The sequence below is a fragment of the Aspergillus sydowii genome (assembly GCF_001890705.1).
Source record: "Aspergillus sydowii CBS 593.65 unplaced genomic scaffold ASPSYscaffold_2, whole genome shotgun sequence".
In the NCBI taxonomy this organism is placed as follows: Eukaryota; Fungi; Ascomycota; class Eurotiomycetes; order Eurotiales; family Aspergillaceae; genus Aspergillus; species Aspergillus sydowii.
In genome coordinates, this window is record NW_024467860.1 from 3,350,991 (window position 1) to 3,373,948 (window position 22,958).

General features: G+C 52.9%; 10 protein-coding genes and 1 non-coding gene across 11 annotated transcripts; 7 read left to right on the forward strand and 4 right to left on the reverse strand.

Annotated features, from left to right (window-relative positions):
* Positions 1-36: 36 nt before the first annotated feature.
* Positions 37-2,713, forward strand: ASPSYDRAFT_129773 (uncharacterized protein). Its single transcript, XM_040840544.1, has 5 exons — positions 37-268; positions 319-1,404; positions 1,457-1,840; positions 1,897-2,156; positions 2,213-2,713. The coding sequence occupies exons 1-5, from the start codon at positions 69-71 to the stop codon at positions 2,650-2,652; spliced, it is 2,370 nt and encodes a 789-aa protein (XP_040706796.1). The 5' UTR covers positions 37-68; the 3' UTR covers positions 2,653-2,713.
* Positions 2,714-2,749: 36 nt separating this feature from the next.
* Positions 2,750-3,535, reverse strand: ASPSYDRAFT_145413 (sterol desaturase family protein; the record flags this gene model as incomplete). Its single annotated transcript, XM_040841517.1, has 1 exon — positions 2,750-3,535. The coding sequence occupies one exon, from the start codon at positions 3,533-3,535 to the stop codon at positions 2,750-2,752; it is 786 nt and encodes a 261-aa protein (XP_040706797.1).
* Positions 3,536-3,827: 292 nt separating this feature from the next.
* Positions 3,828-5,844, forward strand: ASPSYDRAFT_144625 (flavin-containing monooxygenase; the record flags this gene model as incomplete). Its single annotated transcript, XM_040841449.1, has 7 exons — positions 3,828-4,002; positions 4,057-4,458; positions 4,510-4,864; positions 4,915-5,253; positions 5,320-5,467; positions 5,518-5,622; positions 5,680-5,844. 7 exons carry the CDS (start codon positions 3,828-3,830, stop codon positions 5,842-5,844), a joined length of 1,689 nt encoding a protein of 562 aa, XP_040706798.1.
* Positions 5,845-6,269: 425 nt separating this feature from the next.
* Positions 6,270-7,056, reverse strand: ASPSYDRAFT_86642 (uncharacterized protein; the record flags this gene model as incomplete). Its single annotated transcript, XM_040851702.1, has 4 exons — positions 6,270-6,377; positions 6,431-6,874; positions 6,929-6,970; positions 7,027-7,056. The coding sequence occupies 4 exons, from the start codon at positions 7,054-7,056 to the stop codon at positions 6,270-6,272; spliced, it is 624 nt and encodes a 207-aa protein (XP_040706799.1).
* Positions 7,057-7,494: 438 nt separating this feature from the next.
* Positions 7,495-8,770, forward strand: ASPSYDRAFT_145808 (uncharacterized protein; the record flags this gene model as incomplete). The annotated part of the gene is made up of 5 exons (XM_040841562.1): positions 7,495-7,867; positions 7,923-8,027; positions 8,089-8,327; positions 8,382-8,609; positions 8,660-8,770. 5 exons carry the CDS (start codon positions 7,495-7,497, stop codon positions 8,768-8,770), a joined length of 1,056 nt encoding a protein of 351 aa, XP_040706800.1.
* A 3,187-nt stretch (positions 8,771-11,957) lies between these two features.
* ASPSYDRAFT_144553 (class I SAM-dependent methyltransferase) lies at positions 11,958-13,130 on the forward strand (the record flags this gene model as incomplete). Its single annotated transcript, XM_040841442.1, has 1 exon — positions 11,958-13,130. The coding sequence occupies one exon, from the start codon at positions 11,958-11,960 to the stop codon at positions 13,128-13,130; it is 1,173 nt and encodes a 390-aa protein (XP_040706801.1).
* A 669-nt stretch (positions 13,131-13,799) lies between these two features.
* ASPSYDRAFT_55705 (uncharacterized protein) lies at positions 13,800-14,885 on the forward strand (the record flags this gene model as incomplete). The annotated part of the gene is made up of 5 exons (XM_040849078.1): positions 13,800-14,029; positions 14,073-14,206; positions 14,258-14,611; positions 14,665-14,790; positions 14,842-14,885. The coding sequence occupies 5 exons, from the start codon at positions 13,800-13,802 to the stop codon at positions 14,883-14,885; spliced, it is 888 nt and encodes a 295-aa protein (XP_040706802.1).
* Positions 14,886-15,670: 785 nt separating this feature from the next.
* On the forward strand, positions 15,671-17,692 carry ASPSYDRAFT_143263 (phosphate transporter; the record flags this gene model as incomplete). Its single annotated transcript, XM_040841327.1, has 5 exons — positions 15,671-15,733; positions 15,792-15,899; positions 15,945-16,276; positions 16,324-16,671; positions 16,831-17,692. 5 exons carry the CDS (start codon positions 15,671-15,673, stop codon positions 17,690-17,692), a joined length of 1,713 nt encoding a protein of 570 aa, XP_040706803.1.
* A 193-nt stretch (positions 17,693-17,885) lies between these two features.
* ASPSYDRAFT_t42 lies at positions 17,886-17,956 on the reverse strand. Its single transcript has one exon. It is a non-coding gene; the product is annotated as a tRNA-Gly (tRNA).
* A 1,345-nt stretch (positions 17,957-19,301) lies between these two features.
* On the forward strand, positions 19,302-21,164 carry ASPSYDRAFT_28607 (flavin-containing monooxygenase; the record flags this gene model as incomplete). The annotated part of the gene is made up of 1 exon (XM_040844534.1): positions 19,302-21,164. One exon carries the CDS (start codon positions 19,302-19,304, stop codon positions 21,162-21,164), a length of 1,863 nt encoding a protein of 620 aa, XP_040706804.1.
* A 155-nt stretch (positions 21,165-21,319) lies between these two features.
* Positions 21,320-22,433, reverse strand: ASPSYDRAFT_55708 (uncharacterized protein; the record flags this gene model as incomplete). The annotated part of the gene is made up of 3 exons (XM_040849079.1): positions 21,320-21,829; positions 21,914-22,319; positions 22,387-22,433. 3 exons carry the CDS (start codon positions 22,431-22,433, stop codon positions 21,320-21,322), a joined length of 963 nt encoding a protein of 320 aa, XP_040706805.1.
* Between the last annotated feature and the right edge of the window lie 525 nt (positions 22,434-22,958).

Below are 22,958 nucleotides of genomic sequence, written 5' to 3' on the forward strand. Positions count from 1 at the left end.
CTCCCGGCTTGTCTCTTTCACACTCTGGAGATTACGCTGTTATAGCCTTCCCAGACATTGCCTCCAGAATGCCACCCAAAGCTGCCGATGAGTCGAAACGACGCAGTAATACACGGAGAAAAGTTGCTCTGGCCTGCGACTCGTGCAGAGAGAAGAAGATCCGGTGCGATGGGCATAAACCCATCTGTGGGCCATGCACCAGACGGGCGTATCGGATCGACCAGTGCGTCTACAACTCGGATAACGCCCGGTCTGCCAGCAGAGACGAGTGAGCATTATCCACCCATTGACGAGTCCAGCAGTCCTAACGTCGAATAGATATTTCCAGACCCTCCACCAGCGAATCAGACAACTAGAAGATGCCTGTTTGAGGGCTGGAGTCTCCGTCGACTCGTCGGATCCCCAGACTCGACGTGGGCTCAGCGAGCAAAGCAGACACGGTAGACTAGCTGAGGACAGTCCACAGCCTGTCGATACTGCTGGGCCAGGTCCGTCTCCTACAGTCTTGGACCCCGGAGTCCCACCTGGGCTAGCCAGACGACACGGTGACAGCGCAAATAGCCAGCCTGGATCAGTGGAAGAGCCTGGTGAGAGTACCCAAAATGCAGGGTCTTATGAGTCGCCCTTGTTCGATGATGGGGAGGGTCATATTACAGGCATGGGCCAGATAACTGCCCTGGACGATGAAGCCAGGCGCCAGTCCTCTCGGTTTCAATTCTATGGCAGCTCGTCCACAGCCTCTCTCATGCGGTTTGCCTGGCAGTCAATGCCTTCGCAGCCACCGAATGCTTCATGTCCCAAACGTATGTGTAGTACTCTCCAGGATACTTTCACCGAGTACCGGTTCGACGATTTTGCGCTGCCCCCACGCACACTGGCAGACCACCTCGTCAGCTGCTTTTTCAACCACGTCTACACCCTCTATCCATTCTTCGATCGCCCTGCGTTTGAAGCAGCGTATCGAAATCTGTGGCGTGCGGAAGATGAGGCTGTGGTCCCTCTCACGGACCTGCGAATTGGCCTGGGCTCAGCCGCGGAATCCGGACCTCGATCGATCCTTTTCCATTGTGCATTAAATAATATCTTCGCTTTAGGCTGCCAGTTTGCAGATATTGCCCCCGAGGAAGTTGAGCATGTTGCAAACTCCTTCTTCCTCCGAGGGAAGCGGTTCATCGGGCTCGATTTGCTTGACATCAATACTCTCGGTGTCGTTCAGACTTTGCTGATTACGGCGCTGTTCCTGCAAAGCTCTCCCTATCCCAGCCGATGCTGGCATTCCGTCGGGGTTGCTTGCAGGGTGGCCCTAGGCTTAGGTCTGCATGAGTCGGATACTCTTACCACTTTGACGCCTTTGGAATCTGATATTCGGCGCCGAACATGGCATGGCTGTGTGATGATGGATGTGTAAGTCTTGCATGTATCCGTATCTCTTTCCTGCGCTAATCTATACCTACAGCGCTCTGAGCATGACATATGGCAGACCAACCATGACGACTCATCTGGCTCCTCTTCCTCCGCCTGATGGTTTCGATACCTCCCGTCCAGATGGAACCAGTAACCGGACGCAGATGGCATTCTATACTGAGGCCATTAAGCTGTACGGTATTCTAGACAGGATATTATCCAACGTATACACCGCTTGGCGTGGCCGATCACGTCAGGATCACCCGCAGTCCTCGACCAAGAGCCTGGGAGGCTTAGACATAGTCCTTGAGATCGAACAGCAACTGACTTTATTCGAGGCCAATCTTCCGTCGTTCCTCAAGTGGAACTCGGCCATGTATTCAGATACAGCTCTGAATCAGGCAATCGCTCAGCAGAGAAATGTTCTTCACGCGAGGTACACTCCCCAACCCTTTCGCTGGTACCCAAGTATAACTCCTGATATTTATACAGATATGTCCATCTCCACCTCCTTCTACACCGTCCTATCTTCACCCAGCTGTATTCGGAACGAGTGCGGGAGCGCGAGTCCACAGGCAAGACCAACTCAGAAGAGAACCTATCCCAAAGCTTCACAACCCGGAGAACCTTACACTCGTCTATGGCTACCAAGTCCGCGACGGCCTGTGTGATGGCAGCTATCGACCTCACGCACGTAGTGTATGAGACTTATCACACAAATGCCACTGATGCATGGTGGTACAATGGATTCTGTATGCGTTCATATTTCTCCCTCATCCATTTATTCTCTATATTAATTCTAATCTAGATGTATCAACCGCCGCAATAGTCCTCCTCATGTCCTTCTCCGCTCCATCAATGCTCCGTCCATCAGCCATGGATAAAGCCCGAGAAGCCTGGAGAGAAGCCACAAGTGTTCTAGAGTCTATGGCTACCGTGAGCCTGTCTGCAAGCAACACGCTCCGATTCCTCCGTGCGGCGTATCGCCAGGCGGTTCCCGGTTATGGTGACGCCCAACAAACGGAGGTAGGGGATGGGGTTGCTAATTCGAATTCTGCTTCGTTTCAACCGCATCTCCATGATATGGCTCACACGCATGATCCGTTTGATCACCCAGATCACGACCTGCTTCAAGTGCCGTTCTTCAATTGGGAGGAATATGCGGCGAATGTGGGACAGGGGGAGGGGCAGGGGCTGGATGATTTGGGGTTCTTGACGAGGCTGGACTTTCCTGATACTCTAAGTTGAGAATAGATCTACTTCCTAAGGCAGTTCAATTGATTAACAGTCATCTATAGCTGGAAATAACACCTTGAACAATGCTTCAACTCTGTCATCTTTCTCCTCATTCAGCCTTATTCAGCTTCTTCGCGTTCTTCGGCCTATCCCACCCCACAACATCCGTCCCATGAATCCAGTCCATCAACCCAATAGTCCCGTAGTTAACACGAAATTTTTCATGATGCAAGTCATGCAGTTCAGCCGGGGGCAATTTCAAAAAGTCGTACCCGCTATGATCCGCCGCAGCCTCCCAGAGCTCAAAGATAACAAAGCCCATGAGGGACAGGAAATGCGCGCCTTTGAGATATAACGGCAGCGTAATCGGCAGGACATTCGCCAGGATATGCTCGACCGGGTGGGCGTACTCGGCTGCGAACGCCACGGGCGTGATATACTTGTGATGCATTTTATGGATATAGACGTAGATGCTCGGGTGGTGCAGAGCGCGGTGGATGTAGTAGAATGAGATTTCCCTTGCTAGGAGACCAAGAGCGAAGTCCACGATGAACTCTCTCCAAGGGGGCATGATTGGGTCTAGATTCAGAGTCGCGTGGTCTAGGCCAGTGAACAAGACGAGCAGGCCATGAAGGGCTACTACCCAGACGTGGTTGAACAGGGTCACTTTGACACAGTGCAGGACTTGCTGGCGAGTTGGTTGTCGGCGGGCATTTTGGATTTTGTGGCGCTTGGAGAATTCTGGAAATACAGTGTCAATTGACATGTATAGTGTTGCTGGGATGACGAATCCGACGATTTGGGTTACAATTGACCCCGTCAGCTCGATCGTGCCTGGTCTGTATGTTGATATGATATGGTCCCAGGCGGCCTGCAGTTTGTAGTGAAGATCCATCTTTCTCTTTTCTGGAAGATTGTGATTTCGCTTCTCTCGCAGTCTGGTGGCATTATAACTCTTCAAGAAACGGAGCTGTTCCGGGCTCACGAAGTATTATCTAGCCTGACAGAACAAGGCCGGAGCTGACCCGAACAATGATCCAAGGCGTCAGTCTCGTAATTATAGGGCATTTTCACATGTCTTCATGCGGGAGAGTTCCGGTATCAATCCAGGACGTCTGCGTGGCTCGTACTTAAGCCTACCCCAGTCCGAGTCCGGTATATCGTGGTCCAATCTATGCAAACCAGCCATGACTCCGAAACCTGTTGATGCGCCGTCCTACAGCCAGATAGCCTGTGTCGGTGCAGGGCTATCAGCCGTGGCTTTAGGGGCAACACTGAAGAGATGGTACGACCTGGAGGATATCCAGTTCTTCGAACGACATCCCAACAGTGGTGGAACATGGTACATCAACACCTATCCTGGTCCGCCCCCTTGCCCTTCTCGTATTCTCGACTCACCTTGACTGACACCGTCAGGATGCGCCTGCGATGTGCCGAGCGCGCTGTACAGCTTCTCCTTCGCTCTGAACCCCAATTGGACAAGGCTCATGCCCTCAAACACTGAAATCAAAGAGTATGTCGACCACGTCGTCGACAGCTACAATCTCCGCCGCAAGATGACCTTCGGCACGGAAGTAGTCCGCAGTGTCTGGCGCGAGGATGCAAGTCGCTGGCTTCTATACCTGCGCGACCTGAGCTCAGGACGCGAATACACCCACGAGTGCCAGATCCTCTTTGCAGCAACAGGACAGCTCGTCGAGCCGCGGCCGTGCGAGATCCCCGGCGCTGCAGATTTCCACGGAAGTATCTTCCATTCCGCGCGGTGGGATCACAGCGTGGACCTCCAGGGGAAGAATGTCGTTGTGATCGGGAACGGCTGTATGTGTCAACCCACCTTAAAAGTATCTATACATATCTGATGATGTTTAGGCACTGGTGCACAGATTGTCCCGGCCCTGGTCAACGATGCAAAGATCAAGTCTCTCACGCACATTGTCCGGTCAAAGCACTGGATATTTCCTGCCCCCAACTTCACCTACCCACGGCTTCTGCAATGGATCTTCCGCTATGTTCCGTTTGCGATGAAGCTGCACCGACTCCATATCTTCTTGATCGCCGAGAATGATTTTCGCTTGTTTCCGATGACCAAAGGAGCAGCCAAGCTGCGAGAGAAGCGGCGAAAGCAGGTTGAGAAATACATGCGCGAGGCAGGCCCAGAGAAATATCATGACCTCCTGATTCCGGACTTTGATGTAGGATGCAAGGCATGTCACTCACTATTTCCGTATCATTTGAATATACGCTTGAGTGTACGCTAACTTGCACCCCGCAGAGACGAATATTCGACCCCGGCTACCTGGACTCTCTACACAGTGAGAAAGTCCTTCTAACTGACGCAAAAACCGAAGAGATCACCGCAGACGGCCTCAAGACGGATAAAGGCTTCATTCCAGCGGACGTTATCATTCTCGCGACAGGCTTCCAGACGAACAAATTCATCCCGTACATGGATGTAGTGGGACGCAACGGCGAGAATGTATCACAGCACTGGACCAAGTATGACGGGCCAGCCGCCTACAACTGCTCTATCCTAAGTGGCTTTCCGAATTTCTTCATGCTTCTTGGCCCTAATGCTGCTACCGGGCATACGTCGGCCATGATGGCTGCTGAGAAGTATGTCAACCCCACTCTTTTCATAATTCAAGCCCAGGACAGCGGTTTAACCATCATACTACATAGTTCAATTAACTATGCCCTCCGTGTTCTGAAGCCCGTTTTGGACGGTGACGCCGTGTCGATCGACCTGAAGCCAAAGGCCGAGCACGACTACGTTTACTGGGTGCAGAACGCATTGAATAAACGTGTTTGGAACGCGGGCTGTGTATCGGTAGGTTTGACCTTTCGACGGCCGCTTCATTATCTAACGGTAATGAATAGTGGTATCTGAATGATAAGAAATGGAACTCCATGTCCTATCCCTGGACACAAGGCCACTACTGGTGGAGGAGTCTCTTTCCCACCTGGTCCGATTGGAATATCAAAGTTAGTACCCATATACGAGTCAACAGGGGATATCGTAACTAATTCCACCGTCAATAGAAAGCTATGAAACCATCGTCGCGTCAATCGTGGAGAATCCTGGTCCTTGCTCTTCTTTGCATTGGCATTTTGGGCATCACCCAGTACCCTCACACTGCAAATGTCTCTCTCGAGCTTGTTAAAACCTATTTGGCCAGAGCACGATCCAGTATCATGAGCAGGTAGCTGGCAGCAATTTATCGAAGTCTCACGTCTTTTATTTAACATTCTCCTGGGTCATGTCTTACTTGCGGTGTCGTTGTTTATAGGGCTAGTGTATACTATGCAGCTTTCGGCCAGTGGTTGTTAGCAAACTATCGTTGAACAGGTAGTCGGACAACCACGATTTATTAAACAAGGTGTCCTAATAAAGCTTTGGATAATGGATTTTTAACTGCAAGTCCATAAGTATAGAATAGAGCGACTTTACCAGCAAATCCAGCCCTTACTCTTAATTACCCCGAGAAAAACAACTCAATAAATAAAAGAGAAATATTTTAATATAATAGTAAAGCGAAGTAGTTGACCACTTGTCCCGTATTATCCACAAGTATTTAAATCAAAATGTTCAGTTAGTGATTTCTTATAACCTCGAAGCCATATATCAACTGTCATACACGCCTGTAGTAAACGCACGCAGACTCAGCATAGGAGCCTTTCCAGACCACAACTCTCCGCGTCAAAAACAGCTCCTCGCCTATCATTTCGACCGCCCACATCTATTCCTTGTTGCATAAGTGTCCGCTCACTGAGAAAGCTGTAAAATGCGTACCTGCTCCGCTGTCCACCCAGAATACGCGCTACGGACGAAATCGTGAATGAAAGCTTTGTCCAGCTCCTCCTCTGCACCTGAGCCTGCAATTTCCGGTGTCATCACGACTGCCTCCCTCAATATAGACCCGGCGTCTTCTGCGGCCACCTTCGTGAATGGTTCAACAAGAGGCTGTACTCGACCATCCGCAACCCTCTGTCCGGAGATGTAGTGACTGCGGATGATGACAGGGCCGAAGAGGGTGTCTTCATGGTGGAAGTCCGTCCAGGTTAACGGGCGTTTCTCTGGCTTCCCTTCTAATCCTCCCGTTAGTGCAGGCTCTAGAATCATCCACTCGGTCGGTGCCCAGGTCGGTCTGTCGCCGTCTATGTCCGAGCCCTGCGTGATTTTCAATGTAGTGGTTGCCGCGCCTATCGCCTTCCTCATTATCCAGCTTATTCCTTGCTGACGTTCTTAGCTTGCTAGGCGCTATGTCAGCGTATGCATTGGGATACTTACTAATTTAAGGACTGCGTCGAGGTTGGTCGAGAGGTTTTTGTCCTGTTTCCGGGGCGATCAGCGTGAGGCCAGGTTCATGGCATATGCGGTATAATTACCATCACCCAGCTGCCGCTGATATTGGCCATATTTGTGACTCGAGGAGTACTTTTCGTCTTATCCATGTTCTTGTTACTCGCAGAGTCTATATAAGAAAAGGAAAGAAGAATAGAAAAAGTAAGCAAGATCCAAGTGATTATGGCCAAAACAATGCACTTCGGATACCAATTAATAGATATCTATGGCATCCATCTGCTCTATACCGAATCGCAGAAACGACCGTTAACTATTCGGATGCCTCCGGCTGTGAGAGTGCATGGATCCATTGTCATATGCCAATATCCGGATGCCTTCCGGGCTCAGCCCGGAACAATCACGAACCTGGAATCCCCCCGAAAATGCGAGACTGCAGATACCTACCTAGATAGATTTCTATTATGTCGGTATGTATTCGCCTCGTATTAAACGCAGGGAAGTACACTCTTTAGTCACAATTGCCAGTTCTTCGCTCCGGGGACATCAGCACAATGGCCAAACCAGGCTTCCTCCCCCGTGAAGGCATCTACATCGATCCCATAGTAGTAGGCCTGCGAAAGTCGATCTTCCACCCGCTCTTCACATTACCATGTCTACACCTGGCGGGAAGATTCAGCTCCCTCGCGCCATACGAGAAACTCGTCCAAATCACCGCAGTAGCCAGTATCCTCCTCTGGCTCAACGATTGGCTAAGTACGAAGAGTCGGAACAATTGGGTTACAGATGATACATGGGACTGGAAGAAAGAGCTGGTCGTGGTGACTGGAGGGAGCGGTGGTATTGGAGCGGGAATCGCTCGGCGTCTTGCTGCGCTGGGTTCACGCGTTGTCGTGTTGGATATAATCCCTTTGACCTACCAGCCTGGTATTAATTTGGCTTTTATCCATGTTCTTCAGGGGCTTACTGATTTCACACGCAGAGAATAAACGAATCTTATACCACAAATGCGATCTGAGCGATGAGAAAGAGATCGCGGCTATTTGCCAGAAAATCAGAGCGGAAATCGGCGATCCAACTGTCCTAGGTCAGCAATGAACAGGCTCCTCCTCCTTCATCTTGATGTCTGACTGACACGGCTGTCTCAGTCAACAATGCTGGTCTATCGCGCGGACGGACCGTAGTTGAGAGTACCTACAACGACAACAGCATAACCCTGAAAACGAACTTGCTGGCACCATTTCTCCTATCGAAAGAATTTCTCCCTGCTATGGTTCGGCGGAATCATGGCCATATATTCAACGTCGCCTCGATGAGTGCTTATATTCCACCGCCAGGGCTTGCTGATTACGCTGCGTCGAAAGCTGGGTTAGTTGCGTTTCACGAGGTATGGGCGCCGGTCTTCCATTACCACTGTTAGTTACTGATGTGGATCGACTAGTGTCTTATGCAAGAGCTCCGAGTCCAAAATGCTCCAAAGGTTCGCACCTCTCTTGCTGTGCTGGGCTTCACGAAAACGCCGCTGTTCAAGGGCGAGACGAACCAGCCCCGGTTCCTGATGCCTCTTTTACATGTCGATACTGTTGTGGATGCCATTGTGGATACACTTACTAGTGGTCTCAGCCAGACACTCTTTCTCCCAGGGATCTTTGGTTATTTTGCTGGATTGGTGAGTTGCTTAGCTTCATTTAATGCGGGATTCTTGCTGAGACTCTGCAGCGAGGAATGCCGGATTGGGTTCAGGATCTTGTCCGGGGTGGCACGAAATCTCTGAAGGTGGATTTTAAAGGGCGACAGGTTATTGATCCACAGACCGGGAGGCTTGTCTAGTGGTTTGAATATGGCTATCGAACTGGTTAATTACTTTTGGTGATAGCTTGTCCACTACCAGCCCATTCCTGCTTTGACTGATACATTATAACCCAACTCAGGATTAATATCCCAACTAGGCAGTTTTATTATCGTATTGAATTTCTGGATGGTGTCCAGGAAAGTATCGACTGGATGAGAGCATTCTATGCCGAAAAGATACAAAACGAGGGAGTAATTCTATTTGGGGAGGATATCTATTACGTGTAGGGCCGGATAGCTAGCTCTTCTTAGTAAGAGCAAGATCTATGGGGTTTACGCCATATATCATATAATACTAGCGAGTAGCTCTCTACTAAGGCCTTGGCTATCTTCTAAGATTCTCACTGGCTATTAACGCTAATTATGGATCTATTATATCATACACCGGTTAATGGGGATAAGTTGTAAAGTAAACTGGTCCTTAACACCAGCAGCGGCTGTCTGACTGGATGTTACGGGAGTACAGCGTAAGCTGCCGAGAAGTTAGTTCATACTACTGTAGACACCGTAGGGAAATGTCTGAGCTATTGTAGCGTTCTTTGTGTAATCTCCATCGCACCTTCTTACATCTGTCCTGCTACCTTCACAGCAAGAGCAAGAATCTCCATGGCAACCTCGACAGCTCCTTCCAATTTGTGTCTTTTCAGTAGCCGTACCTTCTTAAGACAGCCATACAGTGGCCTGCTGCAAGGGAGCGTAAGACACCTGAGACGCCGAGCCGCACTGGCATTAGGGTGTATTAGTCTGGAGGAGGAGCATCTACATTCCCACTAATCATCTTCATCTGCTCTCCGTCCATTCTGAACAAGACAAGATCCCCGTGATATGGATGGCTTCGTTTATAACCGATATGTCAGACATGCTTATCACATCCAGCTCGGGGTTAGACAGTTCGAGTCACAGTCAACCCACGGGCTGGGATCTGATAAGTATTAGACTGTACTATTCCCTATTCCCCCTCTCACTCGTTCTTGATTCAAGCAGGGTGGGCCATCTACAGATCTCGCTCGCGCCATCATGACTATCCAGGTAAGTGAGAGATTATCTAATAGGTAGCAGGTAGGGTCCAGTCCATCAGATCCACTGGAGAACTGAGGGTATCACTCCACTGTCGGATATAATCTTACAGTCGATCAGAAGAATGCGATGCCCAATGACTCGTAAGACAGCTACACTACGTCGATATTACCAAGCCCAGAATTCGGCCATCTGCCATCTCCTCGGAGGGTTAGTATCTACACCCGTTGGCCCGAGCCTGCCCCGTCACGTCAGATACCGAGTGCGTGGTCACGGCCTGTCATTCATTCCCCTCGCATGAGGAGGGACCAGATCGCCCTGTTGTTGCACTAGGTGAAGCAAGGGACACCCATGATTGGAGACTGCATCTCGCCACCCACTGAACCTACCCTGAGGCTAGCGTCTAGGGATGGAAACAAGGCTGCCTGGTGGGAGTGGAGCCAGGGGATTCTTTTTTCTGTATGGAGGATGCTGTCTACAGATGCCCGAGAGTGGGCTGCCTTCAGATAAGCTTAATTTAACGTTGTTGTTGTTGTTGTTGAGTGATACCCATCCAGGTTTGTTGTGGATGTATACTGTATACAGGTCAGTCTCTGGTGTTTCTGCCGGACCGGAACACTGCGGATATACTCGGGACACTCGGGGTCACGTGGAGATCAGTACGAGTAGCTGAAATAATTAAATAGAGAAAGGAAGAAGGAAGAGGGAGGAAAGGATCCGGGAAACAGTGCAACTGCGGACTGCGACTGCGACTGCGACTGCGGGCTGCTGTTGGAGACGTGGAGGGATCGCGGGCGGGACGATGCAAGAATACTTTTTGGGCGAACGCACGAGACATCAGTCTGACGTATCTGTGCAGGACGATCTGACAATCCATGCGGGATGGACGAGGGCTTCGCGTCAAGCGGATTGTGCCGCAAACCGGTATGACGTGAGATCAGAGAGGGGAAGCGAAACGCGATACTGGAACAGGCAAACAGGACGAGAAAATCAGCTCGGATTCGGTGAAGATCAAGCCAACGAAGGGCCCAGGATAAATATCCAGCCACGAGTGCCAACGAGACGCAGCGAGGTTGCGATCGGCCGGTGGAGCGACTGGCAGGGTCTGATGACGAATACTCGCTGTGAGGAGTCTGAGGACGGGTAGGACAGCCCGTAGCTACAGTCGCTGGACTCTCAGTGACTCAGAATCGGGTCTGTCCGCATGCGAGAATCCAGAAAAATCCAGGATTTAGGCCGGATATCCGGCTTTACTTCGAAGCCGTTAGCCAGGCCACAGGGCTGTCAGACCGGCACGCGGCGGCACCAGCCGGAGAGAAATGCCTGAATCGGTCACAGAGACTGATTAATAATGGGCCAGACTGAGTTAAGAATGGGCGGGGCACGGAGCTCTGGGACTGGCACGCAGGGCCGTTCACGCCATTCAGAGCTCCGATCCCGACCCGACGCATCCCTATAGGGCAAGGGGGGTGACGATGCCGGCGCACCGGCCAATGGTGTTTGAACGCCACTGATGATCGAGCATCCAGTACTGAGTCTGTGCTAGGAATCAGGACGCCTGTACGCGCTGGAGAGTGTAGATGTAGACTGTAGTCTGTAGACTGGTGCAGTATGAGGGTGTAGTCACTGTGGTATAGTATAATTATAGTATAGGAGAGATGCAGTCAAAGAGAGATGCAAAGACCAAGTAATATACTCGAGTCACTGACTCATTCCAGGGTATAATATTCCAATTCAATCAGATTCTGTCCATCCGACTGTTCCGGTACCGCCAGATCTGGTCCAACCCACTCATGCCACCCTCTAACTGCCCCAGGCAGGTCTGCTGGCAAATCAATATAACTCGCGCTTGGAGACAGGCCGGCACGCGGCGAACAACTGGAGCTCGAAAAATAAATCCCCGTCTGGTTTTTTTTTGCGCACTAGGGCCGTCTATAAATTCGCCCTGGCCCGCCTCTGGGGCTGCATTCCGGTGCGACTGCATTGACTGCGTTGACTGCATTGGCATGGTATTCTGGTCTCGACATCATAGCCTGTAGCTGTATTTCTGTCTCTCGCTGTTCACGCTGTCGACATCTCCAACTGAGATCTGCACAGCCATCCGCCCGCCAAAACTGAAATCTGAAAACTGCCCTCGTCTTGTATAAAAATGGAAACCCAGCTCGCATCGCACCGCTCCGGGCGCAGCTCCGAGAGCTCCGTCGACGTCGTCGCGACCGAAAAGCAAAAGCTTGCATCCGTGCAGCTCTCACAGGAAAACATCAATGGGCTGCCCGACCTGCGCAATTCGGCGTCTCCCAAGCGCTGGAAGACATTCTGGAAATCCTTCCGCTACCTGCAGCACCTCACCCCGAAACAAGTCGATGACTTCATGGTCTCGTACGTCATCTACAACCTCGACTGGTCGGACGAGCAGGCCATGGTGCGCGTCCTGGGCGCCAACTACCAGGAGAAAGTCGGCGACTGTCTGCAGGCCTACTACGGCGTGCTGAACCACCTTTGCGCGCTGGGCGATGTCGAGAAAATGTATATCCCGCCCTTTATGAGCGCGCGCGCGACCGTCCGCGAGAACCAGCTGCTGTACGAGGAGTCGATTGCGCAGGACATTGGGCTGAAGAGCGGCGACCGGGTGTTGGATCTGGGCTGTGGGCGCGGGCGCGTCGCGGCGCATATGGCGCAGTACTCCGGGGCCAAGGTAACGGGGCTCAATATCGATCCGAACCAGGTGGCGCAGGCGCAGAAGTTCAATGAGGAGATGGGGTTCGGCAAGACGAATGAGTTTGTCGTGCAGGACTTCAATGCGCTGCCGCTGCCGTTTGACGACGCCAGCTTCGACGCCTTCTACCAGATCCAGGCGCTGAGTCTGTGCAAGGATCTGGGCGCGCTGTTCCGCGAGATCTACCGCGTCACGAAACCGGGGGCCCGGATCTCGCTGCTCGACTGGGTCAGTCTGCCTGGGTATGACGCCGCGAATGAGGAGCATGCCGAGCTGATGCGCCGCGTGAAGCCGCTGATTGGGGCTGTGGGCACGCCGACGCCGGAGATCCTGGAGACGGCGCTCATGGAGGCTGGATTCACGGTGCTGCGGTCGGATAATGCCAGCGTGGGCGACCTGCAGGCGCCGCTGATTGACAAGGTGGACTTGTACTTCCGGTCGATGCGCCAGGTGATTCTGGGGCTGGTCAAGACGCACGTCCTGCCCAAGCACTTCAAGACGCTGATCAACCGGCTGTGTCTGGACGGGCAGGCGTTTGTCAAGATGGACCAGATGCGTCTGATCACGACGAGCTATCGCATTATTGCGCAGAAGCCGAGTGCCTAGCTCATGCTTGCATTGTTTAGTGCTGTCACGAGTGCTGTTATTGCTGTATCTGTTTGCCGCTAGAATTGTTGGATTGTTTCTGGAGCCGGAGTTGGTCGTCTTGTTTATTCTTTGTTGATACTGCTATTCATTTCGTAGGATACCCGGCTGGAGTGGGCTGTCCATATGTCCATAGAGGCGTATATAGATATTTATTATACTTGACTCACTGCTCAACCGACGGACTCTTAATAGCTTTCTGAATCATGCACTGGTCAGCGCACTGACCAGGCCTGACAGGCTAGCACTAAACGAGACAGCAGTCGCTGTTATTAAGGATTAACTCGTCGCAGGCCCACACGCGGTGATCGCAGCCATCCGTTTGCCCACGTTCTCTGCCTCCCCATGCCTGTGGCCCTGGCCATCCAGCCTGCCCTGGATTCCACCAAATCGGCGTCTCTATCTTGACAATGCCGTCCGCATGGTTCCTAGCTCGTCTCGGCCCAGCAGCTTCCTGGCTCCGTTGAAATGCCTGCGCAGCTGATGGCGCGATACTTAGGGAGTCACCCAGACGCAGCCTCTGTATCTGACATGCTTGTTCATGTTCAGGTTCATTTCATGTTCAGTCGCCGATCTGCCTGATCCGCACGATCGCCGTCCCTCGCTGCCAGAAGTTGGACTTCTTCCACCATGAATCCGCTCTCTCTACAAGAGGCGGACGACTGGCCCCTCCCCGCCAGTCGACGCGAGAGCACCGTCTCATCTTCAACGCACTCGTCCGGCTCGCTCAGTTTCGTCTCCTCGCCCCCTTTCTTGCCCTCCCTGAGTCCGTCCACCTTTTCGACGCCCGGCTCCCGACCGCGCGAGGGCTCCGTGAACGATGAGGTCGCCCGCCTGCCCCTCAATCCCGCAGTCACAGTGTATGCCCCTCCGTCACTACTTCTTCACCAGCTAATGGAGTAGGTCCTTTGTGCGGAGCAATCGGCTATTCAAGCTGCGGTACTCGTTCATCAACATCCGCAAGGACTTTACAGGCGCGCTGAAGTGCCTGGAGCTGGGCGGCGGCGTTGGGCAACAGAATGCCTTTCTACACAGCTGTACCTCTCTCTCTCTTTTTACCACTATCTTACAGCTATTAATATAGACAGTTATAACAACCCGCCTCCCCGTCCCCCACCTCGAACACCCCAAAGTCAGCACCGAGCCATCCCTACGCATCTCCTTCCTCGACGAACAGACCGTCCAGACCGGCTCAACCGTCTTCGCGACCCAGATCTCCTACACCTTCGAAGACTGGAACGACTGCCTGCAGTTCCAGGAACTCATCCTCGCGTCCAAACTGGCCTTCATCGCCGGCATCGCCGAGGCGAAATCCAAAGGCCGCGGCGAGGAATGCATCAGCCAGAACCTGCGCATCCTGCGGGGGAGTAGCGGCAAGCTGGTCATGATCTTCTTTGCGAATTCGCAGCGCCGGGAGCGGAAGCGATATGTGTCTATTCCGCGTAGGCCACCACCATAAAAGTCTCCTTATCTATCTATCACTAACTGCCCCCAGTCAGCTGCATTGAAAGCGTCACCCCTGGCAAGAACTCCCGCCGGCCGGTGGTTCTCCAGCTGCAGCCAAACTTTGACCATCTGGCGCAGATGAAGACGCTGCAGATTCAGTTTCTGGATGGCGATGGTACTTCCCCTTGCTACCTTGGCCAGTTTAGCTGACTGACCGAGTACTCAGATCAAAAAGCGTTTGTCGAGTTTGTGTCAGAGAATTGTCGGTGACGGATGGCCATTTGTTTCTTTATTTTTCTTTATTTTTCTTCATCCGTTCTGTTCGCTTAGCATTGGATACCAGGGTCGGTTTCGGATTGATTGGCATGGCGCGTTCTCCTTTACTTGATGTATAATTTAATCTTCCTCATGAATGACGATGAATAAAATCACGATCATGGCTTCATGAGCTCTCCCTGTGATTCTTTTTTTCCGTCTCCCACCGGAGATCTGCCAACTCTACTCGAAACGTGGGATGCGGCACAGCCAACAATCCGCATTCATTGAACGATCCCTGCAGAATCGAGTATTCCAGTGTGACAAGTGGAGCGGCAGGACGAGACGAAAGAAGCAAGCAGTCCCAGTGTCAGGGCTCAGTGGCCGCACGTGGGGCGAGAATTGGTTCCTGTTCTTCGTATAAAGTCGGGACTCCACCCCGGGAGCTACTTTAGTCTTGATTCTGTATCCAATGGCACGCCTTGTCCTGCCACGAGATTGAATTCACTGTCGCAGTGCAGCCGAGTCCAAGCTGCTAATGCATGAGCTGAACTGTTGACTTTGGCTGCTGTGCCCCGCGCATCGCAGCGCAGTCCTCCCACGCTCTTCTGACTCGCCATGTCCTGCCGGTATATGTGCGGCGCTCGGCCATGTGCCCGTGTCCACACCTTCTAGGCTTCTACCAGACTTCTTTTAAACTACCTTGTCGTTGCCGTCGTGGCATACTTGGCTGTGATGCTTCGGTGATGCTTCGCTAGACAAGACTTCTTATCTCTTGGAATCCCTACTTGGCTGGCACCATGAGTAAATTCCGCTCCAGGCTGTACAAGACCGACCGCGCGAGGGACTTTGAGCATGAGCAGGTAAGCTGGACTTCTCGCTGCGAGATGCTGATACAGTGATAAGGTACTAACAGAATAGGACCGCCATGTCCGCACTCGCCAGATCTACGAGACCATCGACCGCCAGTCGTTCCAGTGGGTTGTTGTCCTGGTCGCTGGCGTCGGCTTCTTCCTCGATGGATACACAGTAAGATACCCAAATCTATCAATATTTTCTTGTCTAACAAGACAGCTCTTCGCAAGCAACATCGCCCTCCCCATGATTGCCTACGTCTACTGGCACGACGACACCTCCTCGTTCCGCTTGACCTGCATCAACATCGCCACGCTCGGTGGAACGCTGCTCGGCCAGGTGCTGTTCGGGTACCTGGCTGACCGCAATGGGCGCAAGAAGATGTACGGCGTGGAGCTGGCGCTGCTGATCACGTCGACCCTGGGCGTGGCCATGTCGTCGAATGGCGAACATGGCAGTATGAGCGTCTTTGCGTGGCTGGTCTGGTGGAGGATTGTCGTTGGCATTGGCGTTGGGGCGGACTATCCTCTCAGTGCCGTCATCACATCTGAGTATGATCTTGATATGGATATACTTTGGATAGAGACTAATTGTGTAGATTCGCTCCCACTCGCCATCGGGCCCGCATGATGGCCGCCGTCTTCTTCATGCAGCCCCTCGGCCAGATTGCAGGCAACCTGGTCTCGCTGGTCGTCGTCGTCGTCAGCAAGCGACAGGGCTTCGACGACATCTCCCGCACCGTCGACATCATGTGGCGCTGGGTTGTAGGCATCGGGGTTGTCCCTGGGGTCATTGCAACCCTCTTCCGGTTCTTCATCCCCGAGACTCCTCGCTTCCTGCTCGAGATCGAGGACGACCCCGTCCAGGCCGAGTTCGATGCCACGACGCTCTTCAGCGACCCGGCCTCCCCCGACATCGACGACAACCTCGACAACCTCAACAGCCCGTTCAACAGCATCAACCTCATCGCCCCCTGGAACGAGATCGCCCTGCCCTCGCCTGCCCTCTCTGCCTCGCAGCAACCCCCCGGCACAACCACCTCCGTCGCCCTGACCCTCCACTCCATCGACGAGCACTCCCACTCCGCCGCCTCATTCCGCTCCAGCTCCAACGCGCACTTCATCCAACCCGCAACCCTCAACTCCCACTGGCGCCTCACCCACCAAGACATTATCCAGTTCTTCTGGACAGAGGGCAACTGGCGCACCCTCGCCGCGACTTCCCTCTCCTGGCTCCTCCTCGACTTCGGCTTCTACGGCATCGGCCTCTCCTCCCCGCAATTCCTCGCAAAGACCTGGGCCTCCCTGAACCTCTCCGGGCCCGCCCCGCCCTGGATGACAGATGACACGGGAAACACAGACATCTACTCCATGTTCCAAGATACATCCACCCACTGCCTCATCATCCTCAACACGGGCTCCTTCGTCGGCGGCCTCCTTCTCCTCCTCGTCATCCACAAGCTCGACCGCGTCGCCCTCCAGAAATACGGCTTCCTCGCCCTCGCAGCCCACTTCATCGCCCTAGGAACCATGTTCATCACTGTCCACAAGGAAGGACCCGTCGCCGTCGTGCTATACGTAATCGGGCAGATCCTATTCAACTTCGGCCCCAACGCAACAACATACATCATCCCCGCTGAGATCTTCCCAACGCGGTACCGCGCCACCTGCCACGGAATCAGCGCGGGGGCAGGCAAACTCGGCTCCATCCTGATCCAGGTCTTCTCGGCATATTATAAATTCGGTACAGGACCGGGAGATGAGCAGACGATTCGTCATGGCTGGATGTTGATTGTGTTTAGTGCGTGTATGGTTATTGGAGCGGCGGTTACGCATTTTTGGATTCCGCCGACGCAGAGGGGGAGGGATGGGAGGGGGAAGATTTGGGGAGGGAGGCCTGAGACGTTGGAGACGCTGGGGTTTGGGAGGAGGGGGTGGAAGAGTCGGTTTGCGGGGGTGCGAAGGTGATTCTGTTTCTGTTATATATTGTATATGTGTATATCTTGTTATAGATTGGTGGTTTGGTAGATACCCTTTGAAGATTAGACCAAAACAAATATGCTGCTTTGACTGGTATAACTTGTTGTATGTAGCGGTGAGACAAAAAATAGATAAACTAGAAAAAGAAAAAGAAAAAAGAAAAGAAGGGAAAAAAGAAGAGTGCATCATCCGTGAATCGAACACGGGCCTCATCGATGGCAACGATGAATTCTACCACTAGACCAATGATGCTGGTTGTTGTTTCCGGGTCCACTTTTGACATCATATTCCAGTCTGTACTTTGCGCTCATTTAGGTGGGCAAAAGTACCTGTACGAATTTACGCGTCCTTCACAAATGGAATTGGTATCTCAAATTGAGAAGGCTCTGGTTTGGCTCAGAAATATAGTATACGGGTTTCGGGGGTGCAACTGGAATATATATTAGTGGGATCAACACTCCCTCACTATAACTATATATATCATTCCGCATTACCTAGTTTGAACATGTATGACCGCATTGTTGTCGTGCAAACCAGGTTATAGAAGCTAACATATTTTATACCGCTCTGCTTTGGTGTAAGAAAAAAGTATATAATTTCATATATCTGGTGCTAACGCAGTCACTCGGTGTCGGCGGAGGGGAGTAGTCTTCTTGTAGATATCTGCCTGGATGTAAAGGTGATTGTTGTGTAACAAGTATCTGGAATCCAAGCTATTTTAGCATGTCCACGAACCTAGGAAAGTATTACTAGGGACTGGAGCTAGAGGATTGTGGAATGAGTGCTACGACGCCGAAGATGGCCCGTCTAGGCTGTACCGACAGAGCCTTCCTGGAGTCCACCGGCGGTCTGTGTTACAAAGCAAACTGTTCGCGATTTAGTTAATGCCACTCCAGGAGGTCGTTGCAGAGTTTACACTGTATAGCTGTTGGTATACTTGACCGACTCCATATTCCCAAATGGGATGTTCGGGGCGCAGCTGAGGGCGGTGCATGGGCCGCTTCGGGGCTTATCAGGCCCACCTCACCACGGCCATTATCAATCATGTGGAGAAGGGCAATGAACAGCTGTCACAGCACTAAGTTCGTGCAGTTCTGGGATGGGAAACTGGTCAGAGTAGCTGGGGTTAGCCCGAGCTAGACTCCATATTCCCGGAACGGCAGTCACTGGCTTGCCCAAGGCCCTATATCGATTGTGCTGGATATACAGTGTGGCATGTAAACGTATGGTGCAACCACTAAATGTAAGAGAGTGCTACAATCTGCAGTACATTGCTTTACATTAACACTTGTGGACAGATATAGATGATATAGACACCTTCGGCGCCACGAATGAGAATGCTGAGTTGCTGTTGTCTGACCAGGACTAGAACACTATACAGACCACGATAGAGACTACAGACGACTACAGACTACTATTCAGCTGCAATGTCTGGTACTGCATGATAACGGAGAAAGTCCGAGCTGAACGTACAGATGCCTAATTGGGTGGTTGTACCTGGTGGTCCCTGCGGGGTAAGGAGGGGTTGAACACAACACTTCTCGCAGGCTGTCTCCCCTCCATCCTTCTTTCATCCATCTTCCAACTGTGAGACGACATGGCATCCGCCTCCAAGATCGAGCCTGGCTCATTCAACACCCCCGTCGGGACCTTCCCGGCAACATGCACATCCAAAGACATCGACGCCCACTCCGTCGCCACAACAACCCTCAACGCCCTCAACGCCGCCCTCGCACAGAGCGACATCCCAGCTATAACCTCCGTCTTCCTCGAGGACAACTCCTTCTGGAGAGACCACCTCTGTCTATCCTGGGACTTCCGAACCGCCAAAGGCCGCGACAAGATCGGCTCGCTCGTAACGTCTGCATCGTCGTCACTGAAGGACATCAAGCTTGAAATCGACAAGAGCACGCCGTTGCGCGCCCCGCAGGTTGGCGCTATTGATGCACTCGGCGAGGTATTCGGCGTGCAGTTCTTCGTTACAGTCCAGACGGCTTTCGGATCCGGCCGTGGCGTCGTGAGACTCGCCGAGCAAGACGGGAAGTGGTTCATCTACACCCTGTACACGGCCTTACAAGAGCTAAGCGGGTATGAAGAGAAAGTCAACATACGCCGTCCGTTTGGTGCAACGCATGGCGAGGTCGCCGATCGACGGAACTGGCAAGACCGACGGAATGCCGAGCAGGATGTTTCCCACGAGCAGCCTGCCGTTGTGATTGTGGGCGCGGGCCAATCGGGACTGACCATCGCGGCGCGGCTGAAGATGCTTGGTGTGGACGCGTTGATTATTGACGAGGAGGAGCGCGTTGGGGATAATTGGCGCCGCAGGTATCATCAGCTGGTGCTCCATGATCCTGTCTGGTTTGATCATATGCCGTATCTTCCCTTCCCGTCGAATTGGCCGGTGTTTACGCCGAAGGATAAACTTGCGGAATTCTTTGAGTGCTATGTCAAGTTGCTAGAGCTGAATGTTTGGACCAAGACGAGCATAAAGAAGTCCAACTGGAGTGACGCCGAGAAGGCCTGGACGGTGGAAGTCGCGAGAAGGAAGGACGATGGAGGCAGCGAGACGAGAGTCCTCCGTCCGCGCCATGTTATCCAGGCAACTGGACACTCCGGGAAGAAGAACCTCCCCACTTTCAAAGGCGTCGAGTCCTTCAAAGGAAGCCGGATCTGCCACAGCTCTGAGTTCCACGGCGCCGCAGCAGACGGACAGGGGAAGAAAGCTGTCGTAGTGGGCTCCTGCAATTCCGCACACGACATTGCGCAGGACTACTATGAAAAGGGCTACAATGTAACGATGGTGCAGCGCTCATCCACCTGCGTCATCTCGTCCGACGCCATCGTCAACATCGGACTAAAGGGCCTCTACGAGGAGAACGGCCCGCCGGTAGACGACTCCGATCTCTTCCTCTACAGCATCCCCAGCTCGCAGTTCAAAGCGCAGCAAATCAAGGTAACCGCGGTCGAAAACGAGCACGACAAGGAACTACTCGACGGCCTCGCCAAGGCCGGATTTAAAGTCGACCGCGGCCCGGACAACGCTGGGCTGCTGTTGAAATACTGGCAGCGCGGCGGCAGATACACGATCGAAGTCGGGGCTGGGAAGCTCATTGCCGAGGGCAAGATCAAGGTCAAGCAGGGACAGGAAATCAGCGAGGTGGTTCCGCATGGGATCCGGTTCGCTGATGGCTCGGAGTTGGAGGCGGACGAGGTTATCTTTGCGACGGGGTACCAGAACATGCGAACACAGACGCGGATTATATTTGGCGACGAGATCGCGGACCGCGTGAATAGTGTTTGGGGCCTTGACGAGGAGGGCGAGCCCAGGACGATCTGGCGGCGTAGTGGACATCCAGGGTTCTGGTTTATGGGCGGCAATCTGGCGCTGTGTCGGTATTACTCGCAGTTGCTGGCATTGCAGATTCTTGCTGTCGAGAGGGGACTAACATCGACCTGATAGATTTACAAACAAATTGACAGCATGATTTAGTCTAGATAGATTGGGAATAGTAACAATAACATAATCATTCTTGGGTATTCACATCCTACTCCGGGTATACGCTCAAAACAAACCAACAAGCCACAAAGAATCTATAGGATACGAGCTCAGAACTAACCAACCCACTCAGCCTCCCTCGCGACCCAAACGGCCATGGTCAGAATCAAAGTGTACAGCCCCGCACCGTCGTCGATCATCAACGCCCCAAGCTCGCCCTGCCACCCTTCAAACCCAGCAACGTGGATGCCACGCCGAGACAACTGCGCCAGCCAAGGCCGCCTCAATGACGTCGTCCCGCCCCCAGACTCAGACATCCCGAGGACAAACCGCTCGCCGTCCTCTTTCTCCGCGGTTGCTGGACTCGACCGCGACGGAGGCCGCTTCTCCCAGTCAAATACTACCATTCCCTTGTCGTCTCGGAACCGATACCGTCCTGGCGCAGGCGAGCTCGCTTCCCACGACCACCCAAACAGCGGGAAGAACAGCTCTGCGTCGGGCGCCTCGACTCCTTTCGCTCGAGGTTTCGGCGAAGTATGAATCACAGCCACGACGTCATTCTCCTCTTCGTCGTCGTTCTCCTCAGACCCGGACGCAGATGCGGATGAATACGCAGAGTCCTTGCTCTCTTTCCGCCGCCGCGGCGATCTGAGTCTCGCTCCCCATTCGCTGCCTCCTGCTGCTCCTCCTCCTCCTTCCTCGCCAGAGACGGAGCTCGCCCCGGATCTCGACCCCCCTGAGCACGAGCGTGATCTCATCGCATGTCCATTCGCAGGCGGGGTGAGGAGGCCGTTCGAGTCAACGCTCGAGTGTCCGTTGCTTTTACTCCGATTCCGGTTCCGGAGATGCGTGTACGGTTCGCTCTGTGTGAGGTATAGATCGCGGCTGCGGACTTTACGGGACCCATTCTCGTTATGCAGCGGGATGGATTTGCCGAATGAAGACGGGCGGTAGAGTTCTAGGATTGGGGTCACGCGCGGCGTGGAGGTTGTTTGCTGGAGTTGTTGGATCTGGAGGAGTCGGCGGGTGGATAGGCGCAGGCATTGTCGGGATTTCTTCGTCTTGCTAGATTTTTTAGGGGGTGGGTGCGCGAAGGGGAAGGTTTGGCCGTGGGGGCTGTAGCAGTTTGTTAGTACTGGAAAAGAGTGTAGTGTAGATTGTAGAGTGTAGAGTGTAGACGAACTTATACGACGAGCTTGCGTCGGAATTCCCACGTCTCGATCTGCTCATGTTGACGATTTGCCGGGGTCGCAACCTCAAGAGATTGATTGTTTGAACAATTGTAAACTCCGATTGAGCCAAGGAGGATAAGCAGCAACTATATAGCTTCTGCAGTCATACAAGCCTCATCGAGCTTGGGGCCAGGGCGCAGCACAGCCAGCCGATCACGCGAACGGTAAATTATAATAGTCTGGCGCACGAGAATACGATGGACCCGAACTCAGCCTTACGAGCACACCGATGGGTCATGTCACAACGGGGCGACGGACGTGCCCTTTATATGTCCACGTCCACAATCCATGCCCACCATTTTCCTTCGTTTTTCCGTTCCCATGATTCCTTTGACCGGTGAATAATGTGTTGAAACTGGAGCTTGCAAATAATAGAAACATCGTAGCCTAGCTTCCTTACGGAGCAGGCAGTGATGGCGATCAGAAGCGCACTTGAGACAGCGGGTCCGTGTCGACTGTCGACCGTACTCCGAGCCCTGATGCTCGGTGCCAGACGAACGAAAGGAGAAGGCGTCTCGTAGAC

What these genes read in the sequence shown, in the direction of transcription:
- ASPSYDRAFT_129773 (XM_040840544.1), top strand. Translation starts at nt 69, where the DNA reads ATGCCACCCAAAGCTGCCGATGAGTCGAAACGACGCAGTAATACACGG. An exon ending in GGCTGTGTGATGATGGATGT is followed by an intron (nt 1,405 to 1,456) that starts GTAAGTCTTGCA and finishes CTATACCTACAG; the next exon opens with CGCTCTGAGCATGACATATG. An exon ending in ATGGTGGTACAATGGATTCT is followed by an intron (nt 2,157 to 2,212) that starts GTATGCGTTCAT and finishes ATTCTAATCTAG; the next exon opens with ATGTATCAACCGCCGCAATA.